Source organism: Paramormyrops kingsleyae, chromosome 6 (genome assembly GCF_048594095.1).
Source record: "Paramormyrops kingsleyae isolate MSU_618 chromosome 6, PKINGS_0.4, whole genome shotgun sequence".
Taxonomy (NCBI): Eukaryota; Metazoa; Chordata; class Actinopteri; order Osteoglossiformes; family Mormyridae; genus Paramormyrops; species Paramormyrops kingsleyae.
The window spans coordinates 11,554,191-11,576,524 of NC_132802.1; the positions used below are offsets into that span (position 1 = coordinate 11,554,191).

Sequence of the window (22,334 nt, forward strand, 5' to 3'; positions counted from 1 at the left end):
GGAGAATTACTTCCTAGGTCAAAATAATTATTAATATCTAGGTTTTCTGATCTGTGCCGTTGGATAGAGGGCAAAAAAATAATCTAGAGTATTGCAACACCAATGACGAAAACAGAAACAGAAAATAAAATTAAATAATAAAACAAAGAATAAAAGTTAATATGTCCTTCATGATTGTTGATAATACTAAAATATTAAACCTTTTTCTCACCAACTTTTGTTATAGTAAAAAATAAATCTTGAATGTTTTGCAAGTCAGAACAGTACTTTGAGTATAAGACGATTTTTTAAGACGAAGACGCAGCTTTGAGTTTGAGGGGGCGCGGCCGCGTGATAAACGAGCTGACGTCGCAAGACGCCCGGGGAATCGCTAACAAACGACCCATCTAACCGAGCAGTTTGCTGTACGTCGGAAGGAGGTAGCCTGGGATTTTTACCCCCTCGAGAAGCCTTTTGGTAAGTCATTGTTTATTGTAGTGTTTGAAAAAATATGCTGTAATATAATTTGAGTTTAAATAAGCAAAATCAGTTATACAAAGAGAGATGTGTTCGTGGCATTAGGGAAAGTTTCCCCTTCTCGGTAAGACTGTGTTTGTGCCAGTTTGGTTAAAAGACTATTGAACACGATATATGCATATTAATTAGGCCTTTGCTCTACCAAATTGTTTCCTTAAATGAGTTTTGCAAAATATGTCGTTATACGTTTTTTCACACTTTTTAACCAATTCTTGGGATATAAATGTAAAGTTTTGAGTGAATCCGGGCTTCCTGTGTAATTTCGTCAAGTTTCATCTTCGTGAGTTACTTCGCGGAGAAAACTTTGGCGACATAAATGAACTGGCGGTGCTGCTGCTTTAATGACGTTTACGTTTACTGACGTGAAGAAACGAGAGGGGGCTTTTACGGTCGCAGATGTTACCCATTATTTGTACCTACGGCCAACAAAATGGATGCCGGATTAATTTCCATCATATTTGAGTAATGTCTACCAATGCAGAGAAGGCACCTCTTTAAATCAAACCTACCTTTGGCACTTGTTACGGGCCTCATTTCGTTTATTAGATATTAATTAACACCACTGATCATGCCTCGTTCAGATTTGACGTCTTGTGATCCTGTACAGGAACTTATTGCCATGCGTTTCCTTCCCCAGAGACGTTAACACGAGAGAGTTAGTCATGTGTTCGTTGAGCCCACGCTTTTCCTTTAACTGTTCATAACGCCCATTAAACACTACAGTATCTGCTCTAATTAGGAATTAGGATTAGGAAACGGAAAAAAAACTGGCCTGTCAGTTTCTAGTGGGATTCTCGGGTTATCTACATATGTTTTTCAGACCGGATCGCCATGCCCTTATTAAGCCATTTAACATAAATTTTCATACTTGTCACGCCGTATGGGCTCCACTTTAGTTTTAAAGACGGAAAGAAGAGTTCTTTTTATCAAAAGATGTACAGAAACTAGTCCATAACGTATGCATTTGTGGCAAAAACAGGTTGAGAAATTTGGTGACTAACGGCCATTTATGGGTTTGAGCAATATGATTTTAAACCATGTGTTTCCCTGCTTTAATTTCATCATCAATGTTTGAGGTCTGTTAAACATTTATTTATTCGGCTGATTTATAGTTAAACTTTTTTGTTTCCTCTATGTACTTTTTTCATCTAGGAGCTTGGATCAACAGACAACATGGCTGTAGAAGGGGGGGTGAAATGTGTCAAGTTCCTGCTTTTCTTTTTTAATTTTATTTTCTGGGTGAGTACCAGGGTGTAGGGAGGGCGGGGGCGTTACTGATCTGTATGAATATCTGTTCACAAGGTCAGTGAGAACTCGTGACCAGATTAACCTAAAGTTATGTTCCTCCTGTGTGTGTGTGTGTGTGTGTGTGTGTGTGTGTGTGTGTGTGTGTGTGTGTTAGAGAGAGATTTATTGTTTTAAGTTCCTTAATGGTTCTAGCTTGAATTTGCAAATTTTTGAAATCTTGAGCACCCTGCATCCTTTCCATTCTTCAAGATTTATTCATTTATTTAACTTTGTGGGGAGTTTTTTTTGCCCCTCGAATCATCATTCAGCTGGGCTTGTTGTCCACACCCTTGTTGAATGTTGACAACCAAGAGATAAGACTGTGTATGACATTTATATATTTTTAGTCAGTATGGCATAGGGAGTGCTGTGGTAAACTTTTTTTTTTCTTCAGTTCTTCTTTGAATGTCAATCTTTGTCATATATATCTGTATAACTTAAGATCAATGCCTTGAAAAAGCTTTTGTCCTATAAGAAATAGAATTAGGTTCTTTTTACTTTATGTGAATTGCATTGTGATAAGATTTTTAATGATAACATCTATTCGTAAATAGCTATCCAACATTTGTTAGCATTTTCAATTGTTTAACCAGAAACAACAAAATTTCTAAGTCAATTATGTTTTTCATAGTAACTTACTCATTTATCTTAGAATAATTGTAGGATTGGTAGTTCTGCATACTGTCCAACATATTTTGAAAGAACTTTGTCTACATCTTGTTACTGTTCCGGCTTGATGTAACCGCAGACTTGCGCCATCTTAAACGGTTACAATTTCCTTCTGCATATTCAACGGCACTGTCACTGCAGATACCATCTGTGTTCGCTTTTCTCACCACTGATCAACATTTGAGTAAGGGTCGCTAATGCTAAGATGTTTTAGTAATGGTCATTAACATTATTAGTGGGTTTTCGTCACGGAAGGAGTATGTGAACTGAACTTAAAATATGGGCTTGTTAAATAACATGAAATATTTGAGAGAATGCTGCTTATTGTTTTTTCATAGGCTGGGTTGTGTGTTTATTGTAGTGGAGAATTTATTCTGTTCTGCATTCAAGTTACAGATGGATTCTATGACATCCTCAACTAAGAGCTCTTTAAGTAAATACCTTTTTGAGGTGTTTTTGTTTTTTATTAGTTTTGTCTTTGACTGTCACATATAGCTTGACTTTTACAGTATACTTGACACAGGTGAGCTGTGCCAGTGCCATGTGACACGACCTTGGCGGAAAACGCCGGAAAGCTGGCAATTCTTCAGCTATTGTTTTGTAGTGCAGAGGTGATGTTTGTTTTTCCTTTTCTTCTGCCCCAGATATTAAAAACCAAAATTAGTAGAGTAAGCATTTAAAAAGGACTGTGAAATCTTTCTTATCATGAAGGCATTTGCAAATGTGTTGTGGTTGTGGCAATAATTCACTTTAGTCACATGGTTAGAAAGTAAAATGTGCCCCGCTGCTGTTAGCTTCTGTTATATCAATATCTTTTAAACATGGTTTTTATTGCTATAAGGGTCATCTATCCATAAAAACCTGCCATCTTTTCTCTGTAGCCTTTCAAGGTGTGTAAGGTTCTGCACAGGCTTTAAGGGGTGCAGTTATCATGTAGTGCTTAAATAAATAGTGAGATTAGGGCAATCAGTCTTAAAGCAGGTGTTCAAGGGAAGGAATGATCCTAATACAGAACCATTGCTTATTTGAAAATAACCATCACTAAAACCAGGATGGCCAGACTTCTGTGGAAGAGTGATGAAATCTGAATCTTATGACTGTGTGGAGGTGTCATAACATGTCATGTGATGCATTATGTTTTGGGGTCAGTGCTTCCATTGGATCCTTTTCAGTGATTTCAAACCGATGGTCTATGAGAATTTAAGACACCACCTATACAGATCTCCCACAATGTTTGCTGATGCCTCAATAAGGAAATCTTTGGCTGACACGAAAGGCCATTTGTTTCGAAAACTGACACCGATACTGGTTTGCTTGGGAGGTTCTGCTTAAATAAAATAAAAAATAATTACATGCCAAAAATATAAAAAAGTACTATATTTTATAATTGTATAAGCTTTTATAACTGTTCATAAAAAGTGTGTGATTTTCCGAGTAATTGCGTTATTTGGCACTGCTGCAGCCTTCTCTCTTCATTGTCTTGCTTTAGGGAAAGCAATCAAATTTGTTGTGTTGAAATGTTTTTTAGTAGATCCTCCTTGTGAAATGTGAGAAATGCATTTCTGCTAACATTTTCACTAACATTAATTCCACACAGCAGACTTTTTTCTGAGTGTTTAGTACGCAGGTGTGCAACCCAATATGGGTCACCATTTTAAAGGGAATTATCGGCAGTAAATATTGGATCATTTTTAGCTATCGACCAATGGCCGATTGTTGCTGCATTGGTCGATACCAATAGTTGGCCGATGCAATCAGTGCATCTTTATTATTCATACTAATTTACATGCCCTTTACATCTGTGAAACATGACACTTGCTTAAGCTTTTTAAATTAGTTTAGCTTCAGAGTATTTCTCAGTGGACATCTGTGGTAGACTGGTACACATCCCTTCATTCCTGCCATGTAATTTTGGAAGTTCCTGCTTTATCCATGCTGTTTCCACCCTCAAATATTTGTACTGGTGTAACTTTTGTGCTAAGCAACAGAAGGTGTTATTGGTGAGACACTGGATTTAAGTTAGTGTGCCTATGTTTTTGCACTCTAAGAACACAGCTAAAATGATCTTGCTAAGATTGTTCCTGTAGAAAAATATTTATGCTTTGGATATTTTTTAGCATATATTGTAATGTGGATATGCCACTCTATAAACCATTTAGTGTTCCTAAGATTAAGATGAACATTACTGATCTCGGGGAAATTCTTGTGCATACAGCAGGTACGTAGAGTGCAGACAAACATACATATATAGTGTAAAGATGGTACACCTAGTGCAAACAAATCAAAAAGGACACCTTACACAAATATCCTTTGAAACAGAATATTTGAATGTTAAGGAAGTAAATGTTTTACAATAAAAATAAATGCAATGTTCCTGTAAGTTTTTACTGGTACCATTTTGGGATCCAATGGGCATTTGAAGTTTTGTGGTTTAACCTGCAGGAATGTGATGAAGCATAAAGACTGGTTCAGTAGTTGTGAGACTTGCAAATCTCTTCTTGTTCCATGATTTTTGTGTGGCATAATATTGGACAAATTTTTTAATTGTGTGTCCACACACCAGATTCTTGTGATCTACAGTAATTTCTCCTTGTCTTCTTTTGGGAATCAGTCAGCCCATTGTATGTTTGGCTTGATCCTGTTTTGGGAAGTTCAAGAAGCATTTATTACACTGCAGATTAACAGATAATTTGGTGGTTGGACGAGTTTGCCCAGGTTATTAATACACTTCCAGTTTTTTGTGTGTTTCATTGCGTGTTTTTTTTTTTTTTTTTTTTTGTGCGAACTGTTTTTGTTAAGGCAGCTATCATGCAGCTCTGGGAGGGCTTCCATTCAGAGGCAATGGCAGAATTTCACTGGATCTTTGCATTCTAAACTAAAACTAAATTGTGCACTTTTAAAAAATGATAGAGATCTTGGTTGCGTAATTTTTAACAAACCCTCTAGTTCCTGTAAATTTATCTCTCAAATGCAGATGAGAGTAACGGGTAACATTTATTTATTTATATCCTTTATTTAACCAGGAGAAGCCCATTGAGATTAAAAATCTCTTTTGCGAGGGAGACCTGGCCAAGATAGGCAGCCAAGTTACATCACAACAGTATGCCAGTACATACATACAAAAACAAAAAACAAACAAATAAAGAAAAAAACAATTCGAGGACCAATTTTTACAATGAAATCTCAGTTAAAACATTGACATGTGAGGGAATCCAACTCAAAACATCTCATTTTTGACTTAAAAACACTCAAAGGAATCAATTTACTAAGTTTTAAGTTGTTCTGCAGCAAATTCCATGTAAAGGGTGCAGAATAAACAAAGGCCCTTTTACCCAGCTCAGTTCTAACATGTGGAACAGAAAGCAAAACAACAGCCTGAGAACGGAGAGAATAATGACCAGTCATTTTTTTCAAAAGAAGTGAACATAAATAGGATGGAAGCACACCAAGAATAGCCTTATATATAAAGGTGTACCAATGACAGAGCCTCTGTGTGGCTAAAGCAGACCATCCTACACGAGAGTACAGCTCACAGTGGTGGCTGCGAGCTTTACAGTTGGTGATAAATCTCAACGAGGCATGATAGGCTGCATCGATCATATGAAGACATTGAGCAGATGAATGCATATATAAAATATCACCATAGTCCAGCACAGATAAAAAAAAGTGGATGCCACCAGCCGTTTTTTAACATTAAAAGAAAAGCACAGCTTATTTCGAAAATAAAAACCCAATTTTTGCCTCAACTTTCTCACTAGGCTGTGAGCATGAGGCTTAAAAGACAGGCAATCATCAATAACAATACCAAGATACTTATAAACTGTAACAATCTGTATTTCCCGTCCATCAAGAGTAACAACTGAGGGAACATTCAGTGGTCTATTCCGAGGGTCCGTGAAAAGCATAAGTTTGGTTTTATCTGCGTTGAGCACAAGTTTCAACTGTAGCAAAGTGTTTTGAACCACAGTGAAAGCATTCTGTAAATGTTCAATGGCTTGCTTTAGAGAAGGTGCACAGCAGTAAATAACTGTGTCATCTGCATAAAAATGAAAGTTTGCATCAGACACATGCCGATCAAGGTTATTTATATAAATAGTAAATAAAAGAGGGCCTAACACAGAGCCTTGTGGCACCCCTTTAAAAATTGGTAAAATACTAGAGTGAACACCATCATGCTTAATACACTGGCTTCTGTCACTGATAGTTTGAGAACCAAGAGACAGTTTTCTCTGAGAACCGTGAATTAAGAAGCCTAATCTTTAAAACATCATGATCAACCGTATCAAAAGCTTTTGACAAATCAATAAAAAGTGATGCACAATGCTGCTTCTGATCACGAGCAACAAAGATGTCATTTATCACCTTCATTGCAGCTGTGATGGTACTATGTTTTTTTCTAAAACCTGACTGAACTGGGGATAAAATATCCTGTACATGCAGGAAGTCTGTCATCTGATTACTCACCAGGGCTTCAAGAGTTTTGGCCAAAACAGACAGATTAGAAATTGGCCTATAATTATTTAAATTTGACAGGTCACCCCCTTTCAATAATGGACAAACAAATGCAGATTTCCATACTTTGGGAATGGTGTTGCTCTCTAAAGTGAGATTAAAAAGGTACGTTAGAGGCTTTGCAACACAATCAGCAGCTATTTTTAAAAAGTAAGGCTCTATAAGATCAGGTCCTGGAGGTTTTTCAGGAACCAGCTTTTTCAGGGCTTTGTAAACGTCAGCCACTAAAAATGGAGAGAAATTAAAGACATTTGTAGAGACTGGTACATCTCTACAAGGTGCCACAGTAGCAGGACCAGCAATGTCACACAAAGAACCAGACTGAATAAAATGCTCATTAAAATGGTTCAATATCTCCAGCTTATCATGAACAACTGCAGACTCTTTCATAATAAAAGAAGGAACATTAATACTATCTTTGTTTAGTGAAAGTGATTTTATAGCCTTCCAAAATTTTCTGGGATCATTTAAAGTCTCTGTAGTGGCTGACAGATAAGTCAGATTTTGCTTTCTTAATAAAAGAAGAGCATTTATTTCTTAACTGCCTAAAAACAAGCCAATCAGACGAAGAGCCCGTTTTTCTTGCTTTGGCCCAAGCTAAATTGCGGTCATGAAGAATGTCTCCAAGCTCAGAGGAAAACCAGGGGTTGTCACGCCCCTTAACTCTGAAGCTCTTAAATGGGGCGTGTCTATCTATGACTACATAATGCAACTGCAGTATATGTGAAAGAAGGTGTGGGTCTTTGCACAGCCAAGTCTTGTTTTCAGAAATGACAATGTGTGTGTGTGTGTGTGTTAATCTAGTTAATCTTTTCCTAGTCACCCAAGGACCAAAAAGACCAAGAAGCTAAAAATCCTGGTAAATAATAAGAGCAGTCAACAAATACAAATTTGCTTTAGGCAGGGGAGGGTATGTTCCTGTCCCTAACAAGTTTTCCTGCATGTGCAGTTGATCTTAATTCAGTTCAGCAGAAGGGTGAACTGTCAGCTGCTTCATTCTTTCTCATAAGGGAAGTTCCAGTGAAATTTGATCTGTTAATGTTTGTCAGGCTGAGTAGTGTGGAGATCTAACTCCCTTGCTGTAGCTAGGCTTCATACCATTCTGTTAGCAGTGACTGCAGAGGATGATGATGCTAAGATACAAAATAGTGTCAATTATTTTTAACAGGTTCCTAGTGTACCATTTTTAGGAAAGCAAAGTTCAAGCTGTCGTGAGGCTGTCTACTGCTAACTGTGTTTGTGCAAGTCAGCTGTGCAACAGAAATATGCAAATGCACAGATTTATCTTAAAGGGAGTTGCTTCCCTGATTTGAGTTAAGATGGTGTGCCTAAAAACTCCATGTTTCTCATAGGCAGGACACCCTTGTGTGTTGGGCCAAGTGGTCCTTGGGAGCCTAATTAGCATGGTAACATGGTGGGAACATGGTTACTGTAGAGCAGGGTTCTTCAAATCTGGACCTCGATTCCAAATCCAGGCCTTGTTTTCAGTTCTCCCAGGTAGTTTGATAATTACTGATTCTGATTGGTCAGAGGCTTCACACCTGACTGACAGGTAAAGGAAGGCTGGAAAACCAGCAGTGCTCGGACCTCGAGGACCGTGATTTAAATAACCCTGCTGTAGAGCATTATGATGGAGAAGAATCAAGCTGTATAACTCATCTCCCTGATAGAACACCAGCTAGCCTTGTGAATTCAGGGCCACTATGTTAGACTAAGGGCTGAGATATACTTGAAGCGATGCGTATGCTACGCAAGTAGTGTACTGGCTGTACTTCAGCACAGTTTACATCTATCTGAAGGATTAAAGGTCATGTCCACCTGGGGGCAGTGTGGGAAAACCACCTTGGTCGTTTACTTTGTTTCCGGTCTCACTTGTTCGCATGAGGTTGTGACACTCGCTGCCCCCACAATAATCGACTTGCTAATTTTGTAATTCTGCTGCATTCTGCCCACTGCTCCACATCATATTGGTACTTCGTTCTGCCACATATCGCTTTACTACCCGTGTTGAATGTTGCATTATATATTGTTAGATATCTCGTGGTAGTTAGGATTTCGTGATTTGGCTGCACGATATTGAGGGAAAATCCATTTCTTTAAGTTTTTTTCAGCATTTATAAAGAAAGAAATAGTTCAAAATCAATTTCTCACAAACACATCTATTTATGAGTGATTTTTTACAACAAGGATGAAAATTATTAGGATTGGCTCTCAGCACATGCAGAGCCGTTGCAAAAGTAGTAACTAATGTTAAATGTATAATGCATAATCCTGAAAAGATGCGGCCATTAAAATTGCACAGCTTACTAAATTTTCTTTCCATGAAGAACATAAAAGATCTAGCGAAATGTAAACCCCACTCTGTCAATTTTATGACCAAGTTTTATAAATATCAGAACTGTATTGAAAATTGACATTTTTTAAGAAAGTAGTCTTGTGAGAATTTCAAGTTAGGATTTCATTATACTTTGTACACAACACTAGTTTCTTAGGGCATTTTTCCATCGCACCAGCATTGGTTTTCCACTAGCATAAAAAATTTGTACCGGTGCCGAATGACGCAAGGTGGGGTGTATTATACTGAATTCGAAAAAATGGCTGTAGTATATTATACGGTGTGCAATATAATACCAACATCACTTGTTATGCACATACAATTCTTTCATTGCTAGTCAGCTATATTAAAAGAAGGCTTTTTCATACTTTCAGTTCTATACGGACATTATAGCACAGGGAGTTGAAGTCTAGCTAAAATATTTTTACTCTCTCATAGGGAAAAAAAAAACTTTGCATACTTTGCATGCATTCTCCAAGACAATCGTAATCATTTTCATCCTTGCCATTTAAATCACTCAAAGATGGGTTTGTGAGAAATATACTCCTTTTTTGTTTTATAAATATCCCAATATTTATTACAACAAAATATCAATATTCTAACAAAATCACATCACTGGGACAGCATGCATATATTTGCTATATTAGTATATTCAACAAAATACTTGTCATGCCATCCAGATCTTTTTGTTGTGTATGTTCTTATGACCAAATCGCATTTTAACTTTGTTTCTCATTTTCTGAGTTCGCAACTGTTTTCAGGGAGGCATTTGTATTGTTTCAGAGGCAGGGTATTCGCATAACCAGTCGACAAAGAAAGTGTTCCAAGTCCCACCCCAAAGTACCGAAGTACCAAAGAAGTACCCCAGCTGTTTTGGCACTTTTGGTACTGGAACTTTTGGTACTGGTACTGGATCAGAGGTCAATGGAAAAGTGAAAGCACCAAAAGTACCATACCAAAAGTACTTTACTTGGTGTGATGGAAAAACACCCTTTGAAACTTAAACTGCCATTTGAAGATGCTGTGCACAGAGGGACTCGATAGTGCTCAGAATATTTTCTCTCTTGCCTCTGAAAATATACAGTTCTTCCACCCATTAATTTTTTTAAAATCAGATGGTACTTTAATACTAACTGTACCGTATATAAGCACACAGTCCCGCGACAAAAGGTGACCATACTGCCATTCAAATTTTGGTGCTGCTGCAACTGGTGCATGCATCGTATTACTTCTTCACATTGGTGTGGAATCAACAAAGGAAACGTGTGGTGGCCATGATGTGAACACGCTGAGCGTCGAGTATAAATTGGCTCTAAGGAGGAAGGATGTAACTCTCATAGACTATTCAGCTACTGAGGTCCTGTGAGACTGACTTTAAATTTACACAGCTCATTAGAGCTTGCTGTGGAAAGGCAGATTAAATGTTTACAGCTCTGGATATTGAATGATGAGGATCTTAAGTTTAAACTTTTTGCAACTGTGTAATTTAATCGACTATTCCGGGTAATTTCAGATACTCCTACTCTAGGGAGGAGAGAGACCATTCTGCATGTTGCGCTGAAGTTATTCCATGTCTTTACTGACATTTTGTTCACCTGATTAGATTTGTTTCTTTCAAGGAAATACTACAGAATATACTCCGGAATATAAAAAAAAAATAAACAGTGCATAAGTGTGAGAGACAGCTGTACAATACATGCGATTAAATAATTAACCTCTACGTCTGACGTGCAACTCAATTTCTCCCTCCAGCTCTGTGGTCTGGCTGTAATCGTAGTGGGTATCCTGGTGCAGCTGACTATAAACAACACAATTGTGATGAAAAATGCATCTGGCTCGGCTGCACCCATCGTCCTTATTGTGGTGGGATTCGTCATCTTCTTCGTCTCATTTTTCGGCTGCTGTGGGGCCTGGAAGGAGAACCACTGCATGGTCACCATGGTAATGACGCACCTCTGCTCACTGCCTTGCAAACATTTCTACGTTCTTGAAGGAACTAGATAATCGGAACATTTTCTAAATGAAATTCAGTGGCAAAATATGTATAGACTTATATCCTTCTCTCTAAAACTGAAAGGTTTGCTTAGAGACAGTGCTGAAAGGAATTAATTTCTAAGTTTTGGTTTGCTTTGTTTTAAGATGGTCTTTGATTTTTTTTTGTGGCCTTTTCCTGATTTCAAAATATGTTTACAAGTAATTGAATGGATTTATTTTTTTTTCTTTTTCAAAGTTTGCCGTGTTTCTCTCCATCATCGTCCTCGCTGAGATTGGAATTGCCATCGCAGGATATGTCTTTAGGGGCAAAGTGAGTCGGCTGTCTTTGCCTCCACAGTTGTTGTTAACCCCCAACCTTCCCTGTTCCCTAATGAGAATATGGATTTAATTACATATTTCTTTCCCGCCACATCCAGCTGAATGGGATAGTTAATGATCAGCTTAAAGACCTGATCAGCAAATACAACAGCAGCAAAGAAATCCAAGAGACTATGAATTCTCTGCAGAAAAATGTGAGTTGTATGAAGCATACGTTTGTATTTTAAAGGTCATGACAATGTACAAAGGGAGTTCCTGGTTGACTTCTCCGTGTGTAACCCTTCCACGTATTACATATCTCATGTGTATATCCTGTGGCCTTGTTGTAAGTTACACATCCATGTGACTTCTTGAGGACAGTTTCCGTGTTCTGCTTATCTGCTGTGTGCCAACCTCCTCTGAACTCCAGCTGGCCCTTTTGCTTATCTTTTAGCTGAAGTGCTGTGGCCTAAATTCCTCGTCTGACTGGAAAATGTACCAGCAAGATGGTAAGTCCGTGCCAGATTCCTGCTGTAAAAACCAGACCACAGGCTGTGGGAAGGGGAACATGCTTGATGGCAACAAAGTGTACCAGGAGGTGAGTCTTCATGCTTTCAGTTGAAAGTAAAGGTGGTGGTGGTGGTGGGGGGGGGGGGGGTCATCGAGTGTGAAGACAAACCAGAGGCAACTCTGCTGCTCTTCTAACACAGGGCTGCCAGCCTACGTTGGAGACCCTGCTGGAGACCAACATGAAATGGGTGATTGTGGGAGCCCTTGTCATCGCTGTAATTCAGGTGAGTAACCCACATGTACAGTCTAGAACGAAGGAACTGCTGGTCTGTCAGGTCAGCCGACACCATTGACTTCTCTGTTTCAGATCATGGGCATTGTGTTCGCCTGCATGTTGATGAAGGGCATCCGCAGTGGATATGAAGTCATGTGACCACCCCCTATACTGATTATGCAAAAGGCAGTTTTTTAAATAGTACCTGTCGTAATTTTTTTTAAAAAGTACAGCAAGTTCTTTACTGTATTTACTGTTCTTTTTCTATGTTTCTTAAACTTTATCTGTGTGTTGGCTGGGAAAATATATTTTTCTTATAATGCTGTTTAGAAATTAAATGAAAGTGGGGGCACTTTAATCATTTTAAGATGTCTTTATACTAATGTTCAGTGTATTTCATGTTATAGTAGGACTTCTCACAATCTATGAAGAGAAAAGTGCCATTCATTAATTTCTAGTCCTCCTTAAACTCAGAATATCCCTTTATAAAATGTTGTTTCCCAATTTCATTAAAAACCTGGATCTATTCCATGTCCATGTGTGCTGTTTGTGTGTGTGTGTGTGTGTGTGTGTATATATATATATATGTATGTATGTATGTGTATGTATGTATGTATATGTATATATGTATGTGTACATATATATGTGAAATGTATTTATACATGCTATATGGACAAAAATATTGGGACACACCTCTTAATCATTGAATTCAGGTGTTTCATTCAGACCCATTGCCTCAGGTGTATAATATCAAGCACCCAGACATGCACTCAGGTTTACAAATGTTTGTGAGGGAATGGGAACAGGGTGAAGTCAAGTATGGTACTGTCATGGAATACTGCAAAATGCAATGTTCACTTTGCTTTCTGACTCGTTGCGGCATATGACATCATAGCCAGCTAGTGCAGTCGCTTCTGCTGTTTGCATGTCACTGATCAAGTCTAATTAGAATCAGGCAAATCCGACACAATTGCAAGCTTTCCCATTTCATGCATATCACAGCCCTATCAAACTGCTTCTGTTCCGTGTCCCTCTTAGAAGTATTTACATGTTTTGATAAAACACCATGATTCCTGCAGTCTAAGGTGATCTTGAACATGTAGTCTTTCCTGTCTGGTCAAGATGTCAAGCTGTACACAACAAAATGGGATTTTAGGCATGATCCACGCTGTCCTTTGCTAATCCAGCAAATTGTGTAAATTGCACAAAATACTCACTGAGTTTGGCTGAAGACAAAAAGCATTTTATTTTACCTGGTTTTATTTCTCTTTTGCTCATCACATTATGCTGCATTATATAACTGGGACAAAATATTTACCATTGAAATTTATTTCCTTCTGTAATTTAAGCCTAAATATATCTGAAAGGCAGATATTTCCAATTACTTGGGTGATATTAGCATTGCCTTCATTTTTCTCACTCAAAAATAAAGTCTTCTATTGAATATTCTATTCAATTTAATTTCTGTGGCACAAATACTCAGAGTAAACTTGAAAGTGAACTCAGTCCAGACATGAAGACACCAACTATATTTACATTACACCTGTCAAATTTTATGCTGTAAATATTAAAGCAGTATTGTTGAAAATGACTGCCTGAATATGTAAAAAAAGAAAAACAAAAAACTCCACATTATGTAGCACAAAGACTATAAGCCAAATAAATAAAAAGCACCAAGAACAGATCACTGGTAGAACTGGTGATCATTAAACCCCATTGCTCCCACTCCAAGGACTGTATTTTGTTTGGTATTTCAATATGGTGATAAGCACAAATAAAATTTCAAGCGAAGTGGAATGAATAATGAAATAAATTACTTGTACTAAAAGCGACAAATACAATTCAGGGCACAACAGAAATAGACTGCTTAAAAGCCAAAAGTTAGACCGTAAACATAATTTCTCTTGAACTATAATACATAATTTCTGTGTCCCAATTCTGTATACAAAAATCTAGACACCCATCTTCAATTTAAAGAATTCAGTATAAATTAATATTTATAATTCAAACACTGAATTATCAGGATGATCCATGCATAGGTCAAAAGTAAATATCAAAAAACAAGATGGTCTTGGGGAACTGTTTTAGAAACAATTATAGAATGCTTCCTTTTTTTGCAGAAGCATGCTCTGGCCGCAACTGAAAGTCATGCATCACAAAGGAAAAATACCCGTTAGCGACACAGTTCAGCTATGGACAGTAAAACTACACATTCGTGTGTTAAGCAAGGCAAATGGAGGAAATGCATTTTCCTCACTACTGTGTTTTAAAAGGAATGCCTTTTATAAGAGAAAGGTAGGTCGACATTTTTCACATTTTATTGTCTTTATGATTCCCATGTACTCTGTACCCGTGCAAAAAATAAAGTGTGGCCATTTATACGAACACGTCCAGAGTGCAAACAACATAAGGGGCCTTAGCTTTAACCAAGCCTGATGTGAGACTTGCATGAAGGTGTGTGAATGACACTCAACCCTTTAAAAATAAATTCATCACCCCTCCTCCAACGCTTCTTGCTGTCTGTCATTAAAGATGGCTGCAATGTAGAAATGGAAGAGAAGACTGCAATCATCTTCAGTCAGAGGTAAAATGGTTTAGGATAGTTGGCAGATAGCAGGACCATACTATGCAACAGCAAAGATGTTTCTGACTCTGTTAAAAAAAGAGAGAAAGATAAGGAAAGCATGATTACACTTTTTATTTATGAAAAAGTTGCAGTTTTTCAATTTCAGGTCATGTATAACTCTTTTTTTCCCCTCCAGTTCAAAACACTTGGGTGTTAAAATACATACAAAAACTAAGCCAAACCCTACTCGAGTGATGCCTTTGCACTGAGGGAGAAATTACCTTTGAGCTGATTGGACAGCTTGAGCCACTGGATCAGCCAATCCTGGCACTCAGCGACGCTGAGACGGCTTGAGTCGACCCCTCGCAAGTAACAGGCCTGCAGGGTAATCACATGCACAGAATGAGGCTTCGCAAAGCCAACACGTGAAAGCATGTGCTTGACGGACGACCCAGCGGGTGGGCGGACCTGCCGGAGCTCAGACTCGCTAAGTTCATGCACACCCAGCCGATGCAGAGCGCGGTCGAGCTGCAGCAGCTCCAAAGCCTGGCCGCGCAGACGGTGGCTGACGGCGAAGGCTGGAAGCCAGGGGGTCAAAAAGAACAAGGGGCAGAGAAGTCTCTAAACGAAAGGAACACAGGATGCAGGTCACCCCAAAGGTGCCATATATACAAAATGTATCAATGAAGCACACAGTTTGCCAGCGATGCAGCTCAATGTGAAAAGTGATTCCAAAACTCGCAGGATTCATAATCTTACTGCAAACATTCGATTTCCACAAATGCATCAAATTACGGAGACAGCAATATCATGAAAATTGTTCGTAAAACACAGTGGCAGGAAGAATCCGAAATCTGATTGCCTGGACCGTGCACCGTGCAATAATCAAATACCCAGGAAGCAACGGAAAGCGTGACCCGTTTCTCAAGTACGGCAATTTGCATTTTTCAAATGAACGATATAGACAGACAAGGAGATAGGCTGTGCCGGAGCATTCTGTGAACAGACCATGTGATCGGCGTCCAGCCTCTTCATTCCCAGGGGCGGCCCGGAGAAGAGGCCTTTGACTGCTTGGATTTCGGGCACACTAGGTTGTGCACCACTTTGTACCTGCAGACGGAGGGGGGGGGGGGGGATAGACCACATATGAAGTAGTGAGCTCCCCTCTTCCCATGGGCAAATAGTCGGGCCTCCTAACCATAACAATAGCAGATAAATTCACCAGATACCTAAACATTTATATTTCCCAGATGACTGGGAACTGAAGGGGGTATTATCTATACAATTAATGCTTTTATTCAGGAACTGATATTGTGTACATGTAAATCTGTTTTTCATTTACAATTCTTAGAGGATTTCTACAAATACAAGAACTGGTACATTAAAATGTCTTTCATCTTGCTCTCCTTTTTAAAGAGATACAAACACATAGGGGTGAGAGTGATATGTAGGGTCAACCATCCATCCAGTGGCCCTGGAGCACTTGGCGTTGCACGAGGGCCCAGTGGAACTGCAGCTACTCTGCCAAGCATGGGATTCAAACCAGCAACCATCTGATCACAGATACAAAGGCCCAACCCACTGAGCCACACACTACTCTCTGAATTTATTATCCACCAAAAGATGTCATTTCCACTTGCATGGTTATTTATATTTTGACAGACATGCGCAGCCGATTGTGTTTTCTACCTTATTGCAAAGGTCTAGAAGCCGGCTCTGTAAGCGGCTGTCCCCAACAGCTGGCACTGTCTTGGTTAGACCCGTCAGGATGGCCACGTGGTTCTCGGCTCGACGGCTGTGGTAGATCCTCTGGAATTCGACCTGCTGTCGTGGCGTCCAGAAGTGACGAATCAGGAGCTGCCGGGGGAAGAAATACCTGCCGGTAAGAAGGAGAAGAAATTAGGGAGGGGTATAATGGAGGGGGGGATTCTGATGAAAGTTATTATTATTATTATCATTAGGGTATATAAGTAACTTTTATATTAAGAAAAGTGAGCTGCTGTTTAATTGACCATGGATATTAGTGCTACAGTCAAAGACAATGGAGTACTTTATATTCTGTCATGTGATTGGTGCATTAAGATCTACATACTTTAACAAAATGCTCAAATTATATAAATCACAATAAATACAGATCTTAAATATAAGAATTGAGCGAATGTACTTGTCACATTGTCCTTTATATGTACACCGGCAAACATATTAGGAAAAAGTATTGTTACGTTATTTTCAACTAAGTCGAAAGTTTTTTACAAAGGCTTTTTATGGATATGTACAGAACCCCTTAGGTGTCATGGTAGAAAAAAAATATTTTCTCATACTAATTTGTACACTTAAATTACTAATTTGTGCTCTCCAGTTACTAAATCGTGCTCTCTGATAGGTGATTAATTCGAATGCTGGAATTACTAACTTGAGTGCACAGATTAGTAACTTGAGTGCATGGATTACTAACTTGAGAAGACAGATTAGTAACTGAAGTGCATGAATTACTAACTTGAATGCACAGATTACTAACTTGAGTGCACGGATTACTCATTTGAGAGGGCAGATTAGTAACTTGAGTGCACAAATTACTATCTTGAGTGCATGGATTACTAACTTGAGAGCACAGATTAGTAAATCGAGTGCACAAATTACTAACTTGAGTGCATGGATTACTAACTTGAATGTACAGATTACTAATTTGAGTACATGGATTACTTAGTTGAGAGGACAGATTAGTAACTCGAGTGCATGAATTACTAACTTGAGAGCACAGATTAATGACTCGAGCACACAAATTACTGAGATATTTTCTACTGTATTTTAATATTTCTATTTTAATATTTTCTACTGTGACACCTAAGGGGCCCTGTAGATAGGTGATCAGTAGATGCATTCAAATAAAGGGCAACATCATATTTTGTACATATGCCACTTTAGAAAATTTATAAATTACTGCATATCTCCACTTGTTTATCTAGATAATGTAGGTAAACACCAGTCAATCATCAAGTTGGGCCTGATCAGCTGAAGCTGCAATTAGACTGTTTTTAAAAACACACACTGTCATCTGAGGTGAACTGTAAAATGTATCTTTTTCCGACAAAAGACAGCTGCCCTGACACAACAATTATTTTAGTGAGACAGGGGAAGTTAATGTGGAACTGCTAGATTTTTCTCCCCCGAAAATACAAAATTGAAGGACCACTTCTGTACATAAATTCCAGGTGCAATGTGAAGCTTAAATAAACCATTCCTTCCAAGTAAAAGACCTGCACTTAATTGAGGGCTATCACCTGACCCGTGTGTACCTAGAGGGGTGTTAATCAAGAGATGACTAAACATTACAACACTATAGAATACAAGGCTGTTATTCTGATTGTTATGCCACATTTACTTCTGGAAGGTCCTAAGACGGGAAATGCTGACCTACATATAGATGCATTCAGATTGTGTGCTGGAGAAAAATCACTGTATGACTCACATGAGAACAAAGACCAAGTAGTTGGCAAAAGGAGGGACAGAGATCAGCACCAGGGGGATGGCTTTTATCATGTCTCGGCGAAACTGAGGTAGAGAGAGGGAGACAATCAAAGTATAAGTACTAGTCTAAACAGGACATTCAACAAGCAACAGACAAGATCAGGGAGTGATGAGTCATGACATCCATCCACTTTCCATACCCACTTGTCCTATCCGAGGCTGCTGTGGTCCAGAGCCTATCCCGGAGGCTATGGGTACAAGGCAGGGAATAATCCAGGGCACATTCACATCTATGGACAATTTGGCAACTCCAATTGACCATGTTTGTGGGGACCGGGGAGGGGAGGGGGGCGGAGGCAACCCCACAACAACATGGAGAGAACATGCAAACCCCACACACACAGAGCTGGGGCAGAGATTCAAACCCTAGTCCCAGAGGTAACCACTGCACCACTGTGCCACATGATATATGATATGCAATTCTGTAGAAAAATATCAATGGCGTAGAACAGCTCAGTAAAGAACATTAGTAGCAGAATTGGAATTTTATTTCCACCGAGCATAACATTGGTGCCTGAATGTCTATCTTATTTAAAAAAAATATTCCAAGATCATGCAGCCCTACTTTGTGCCTTGTCTGACACTAAATGCACAACTGTAGTTGAAAACACCAAATTTACAAAAGGTACCATGTTGCATTACTTCACAGAAAATTAAATCTATAAAATGCTGGAGAATAATCTACAAAAACTTTAATGTCTATTTCGGAATACATTAAACTCACAAACCTACCATAGACACAATTAAAAAAAAAATCTATTAAAAAGACAATACAGACATGAAAAACATTGTTTCATATTTATCAAATCAGGGATTCTGTAAGATCTATAGAACTTCTAAGTTAATGTGAAAAGGAGTCTATAAAGAGCAGCATCTTTTCTAAAATACTAAAAATGTTAAAAAAATTAAACAAACTCACCTGTCTCAGTGTCTCCATCTCACGGTAGGAAAGATTCTGGAATTTTACATTGTTGCTGATCATCTTGGTCTTTATTATTCTGACCTCCTTGGCGTTTTGGAAAAGAAGCCGAAATCCTAAAGTTTATAAAAGGTTTCGTTTTATTGCAATTCCCTCACAACTGACTTATCACAGATATCGAGGCCACTTTAGTCAAATTATTCATATTTGATTTGATGAAAAGCAGCACGCTGTGCGGTCACAACTATAAATTTAAAAGCCGAAGAAATGGCACAACAATAACCAAAAGATTTTTTAACGGGTTTGGCAACCTTAACAAGTCACTCACCTGTCATAAAAGTGTGATACAGAACATAAAAGCGGGGGAAACGACGCTGAAGAAATTTCTCATACTTCTCATTCGCCCACCGTAGCCTGGACGCCACGTGTCGGCTCAGCCCTAGCCTGGCTTTGGAGGACGAGTAATGGTTACACAGGGTCAGGCTGTGAGAGGGAAACCATTAAAGGATGAGACAATGACATTAGAAACAGGAGGAGAAGGCAAAAAAAAATACAGGTGATACAGTATAAGGGCAAGGGTGTAGTACACTGGTTGCCAACTGTATTTACAGAGAGCTACTTCTACCAAAAAAATTATATATATACTGTATATATATATATCTACGCAGCTACGTGTTTGACACAAGTTTATGTCAACCAATGAGGGTGGGAGGGGGATGGAGGTCTTAAAAGTTTTTCATGGGGATGGGGGGGGGAGGTGTCGTCTTTCACATCCACTCAGGCCAAGACAGTTTGGGGCTCAAAAACACAAAAACTGAAAGTGGATATAACATATTCAAGCTGATTTCTAAGAAGTGTTTTGCAAGCTACAGGCAGCACATGATCAGTGCAATGGTGACCACTGATCTAGCAGGGCAAAGACTGCAGATGAAAGATAGAGGTGATAAGCATTGTGGGATGGAAGGACAGGAAATGCAAAAATACCAAGATAAGAAACAGAGCAACAAAATGTAAAAATGTACAACTGTGGCAGTATAATCCTACATTAAACTAAATGATTTGTCATTTGTACAAGTGCGAGTCCGGGTACACAGGAATTCTTCAGTTTCGCATAATCCATATTTCTGTCATAGACCTACACATATACAGGGTCAGCCATTTATTCGGAGCATTTTTCGGAGAGTTAAGGACCGCGTTCAAAGGCCCCAATGACTATTCAGCAGAACCCTTCAGACGACGGGCATGAGGGCCTTAACCAGCTGCCCCCAACCTTCACCCGTGATACTGAAACCATGATAGCCCCAGACCTTGGTGCACCTACATAGCACGTGGAACACCATGTTTTCCTTTAACTTTGAGCGCTAACCTGGAATATCGCCAAATCATATTACCAATATCTTTTAAGCCTCTCAAGTGCCCCATGATCCCAGTCTTGGTGCATCATGTTAATACAGTGTAGCCTCCTGCCTAAACCTAACCCTCCTGTCTCCTGTATTGTGCTATTATGTTGCACGATAATTTTTCATAGCTGTTGGGAAGCGATTATTGGTATGAAGAAAATGTATAAACTGAACCAAGGTAAAACAATTTAAGGACCTCTACCGAATAGTATATTTTTGACGTTCCCGAAAATGAAATCGTTAAACTGATCTTCGACATTATTTTTTTACTCAGAATGACCTGCTGCATAGATCTGACGATCCAGTCTTTACATTTATGCCTTGAAAAAGACCCCAGCCAATGTCACCCTCTGGCTTTGCAAACCAGAATTGGCCAAATCCAGCTAACATGCTAGACAGCGAAAACCGTTTCACAGTGTATTTACAGGGGAAAAAACCGCTTCGGATGTTAGTGTCGCTCTGTTTTGACAGCTCCACAATATAATATTTTTAGGTTTGAATGGTTTTAACGCTAACACGATCTAGTCCGTGAAAACAAAACTAACTAGCATACCAGCAGACACTCTCCATGACTAGGTTAGCAGCGCAAAATATTAGGTCTTAGACCAAGGCGACATGTACCTTAATCTCGAGAAAACCAAAACTGGGGTACATATGCCATTCTTAACCCCGGCAGGTCGAATTCCGTGCAATAACACGAGAGCCGAACCTCTGCACACCCCTGCCAGGGACAGTGACATCTTGGCGTAGCGCTGCTCGTCGCCTCAGGAAGTGCAACAACGACCGGAGCTGTGCTGCTATTGGCTGAGGCTCGCCGGCTGCCGTTGGAGTTCAGGGGTAGGAGCCAATCAGATTTCGTCAGGGTGTCAGCTGAGAAGCGGCACCTCCCGATGCAAGAGAAGCGCGAATTGCGTTATAGTTTCTTTTTGTCGTTGTAGTTGTTCCTATCAGTTGGAAACATCCAAAGCTAACAAACGCGTACGATTTGCGGCTATCGCATTCTTGACGTCAGCTGTAGGGTTTCACTGCCAAACGAGATAGACATTTTCTTTCAGCACTTTAATAATGACTGTTGTCAGTCACGGCAATACATAAAAAATTGTAAATTATGGATGTGCATCTCCATCACTGAAGCCGAAGCAATACACATGTCGATGTATTGCCAATGATTCTATACATTAAAGATGCACATGAAGCAACTACTAATGCGATACTATATGAATCGATTCGACGAGTTGATTACAAATACAGAAAGTTTGGAAAGGGGAATCAATCTAAATGTAAAATTATTGGTCTGTTAATAATTATATATTAACAAATAGGATTTTACTCAGTGTGCGAAATACCCGTCAATATTCGGCGGGGTCCCCATATCCCTATTGTTGCGCAATACCAATCTTGAGACGCCCTTGAAATTTTGCTTTTGATGCTTTCAGGGGGTCTCATGGGTTAATCGGCAGTGTCGGACCACCCCGTATTTCGCACACTGATTTTACTGATGCGAAGAAGTTAGAAACAATGCATCA

At 39.1% G+C, this 22,334-nt stretch overlaps 2 protein-coding genes across 2 annotated transcripts; one reads left to right on the forward strand and one right to left on the reverse strand.

Moving 5' to 3' along the window:
- Positions 1–302: 302 nt before the first annotated feature.
- Positions 303–12,922, forward strand: cd63 (CD63 molecule). The gene is made up of 8 exons (XM_023835003.1): positions 303–456; positions 1,669–1,755; positions 11,072–11,260; positions 11,550–11,624; positions 11,731–11,826; positions 12,066–12,209; positions 12,322–12,405; positions 12,489–12,922. The coding sequence occupies exons 2-8, from the start codon at positions 1,690–1,692 to the stop codon at positions 12,552–12,554; spliced, it is 720 nt and encodes a 239-aa protein (XP_023690771.1). The 5' UTR covers positions 303–456; positions 1,669–1,689; the 3' UTR covers positions 12,555–12,922.
- Positions 12,923–13,622: 700 nt separating this feature from the next.
- On the reverse strand, positions 13,623–21,611 carry letmd1 (LETM1 domain containing 1). The gene is made up of 9 exons (XM_023835001.2): positions 21,430–21,611; positions 19,737–19,891; positions 19,409–19,524; positions 18,431–18,513; positions 16,651–16,837; positions 15,970–16,071; positions 15,430–15,582; positions 15,243–15,339; positions 13,623–15,047 (listed from the first exon to the last, which is right to left on the reverse strand). Exons 1-9 carry the CDS (start codon positions 21,546–21,548, stop codon positions 14,974–14,976), a joined length of 1,086 nt encoding a protein of 361 aa, XP_023690769.1. The 5' UTR covers positions 21,549–21,611; the 3' UTR covers positions 13,623–14,973.
- Between the last annotated feature and the right edge of the window lie 723 nt (positions 21,612–22,334).

What these genes read in the sequence shown, in the direction of transcription:
- cd63 (XM_023835003.1), top strand. Translation starts at nt 1,690, where the DNA reads ATGGCTGTAGAAGGGGGGGTGAAATGTGTCAAGTTCCTGCTTTTCTTT. An exon ending in ACCACTGCATGGTCACCATG is followed by an intron (nt 11,261 to 11,549) that starts GTAATGACGCAC and finishes TCTTTTTCAAAG; the next exon opens with TTTGCCGTGTTTCTCTCCAT. An exon ending in GATATGTCTTTAGGGGCAAA is followed by an intron (nt 11,625 to 11,730) that starts GTGAGTCGGCTG and finishes CGCCACATCCAG; the next exon opens with CTGAATGGGATAGTTAATGA.
- letmd1 (XM_023835001.2), bottom strand. Translation starts at nt 21,548, where the DNA reads ATGTCACTGTCCCTGGCAGGGGTGTGCAGAGGTTCGGCTCTCGTGTTA. An exon ending in GTATCACACTTTTATGACAG is followed by an intron (nt 19,525 to 19,736) that starts GTGAGTGACTTG and finishes TATAAACTTTAG; the next exon opens with GATTTCGGCTTCTTTTCCAA. An exon ending in GCGAGTCTGAGCTCCGGCAG is followed by an intron (nt 15,340 to 15,429) that starts GTCCGCCCACCC and finishes ATTACCCTGCAG; the next exon opens with GCCTGTTACTTGCGAGGGGT.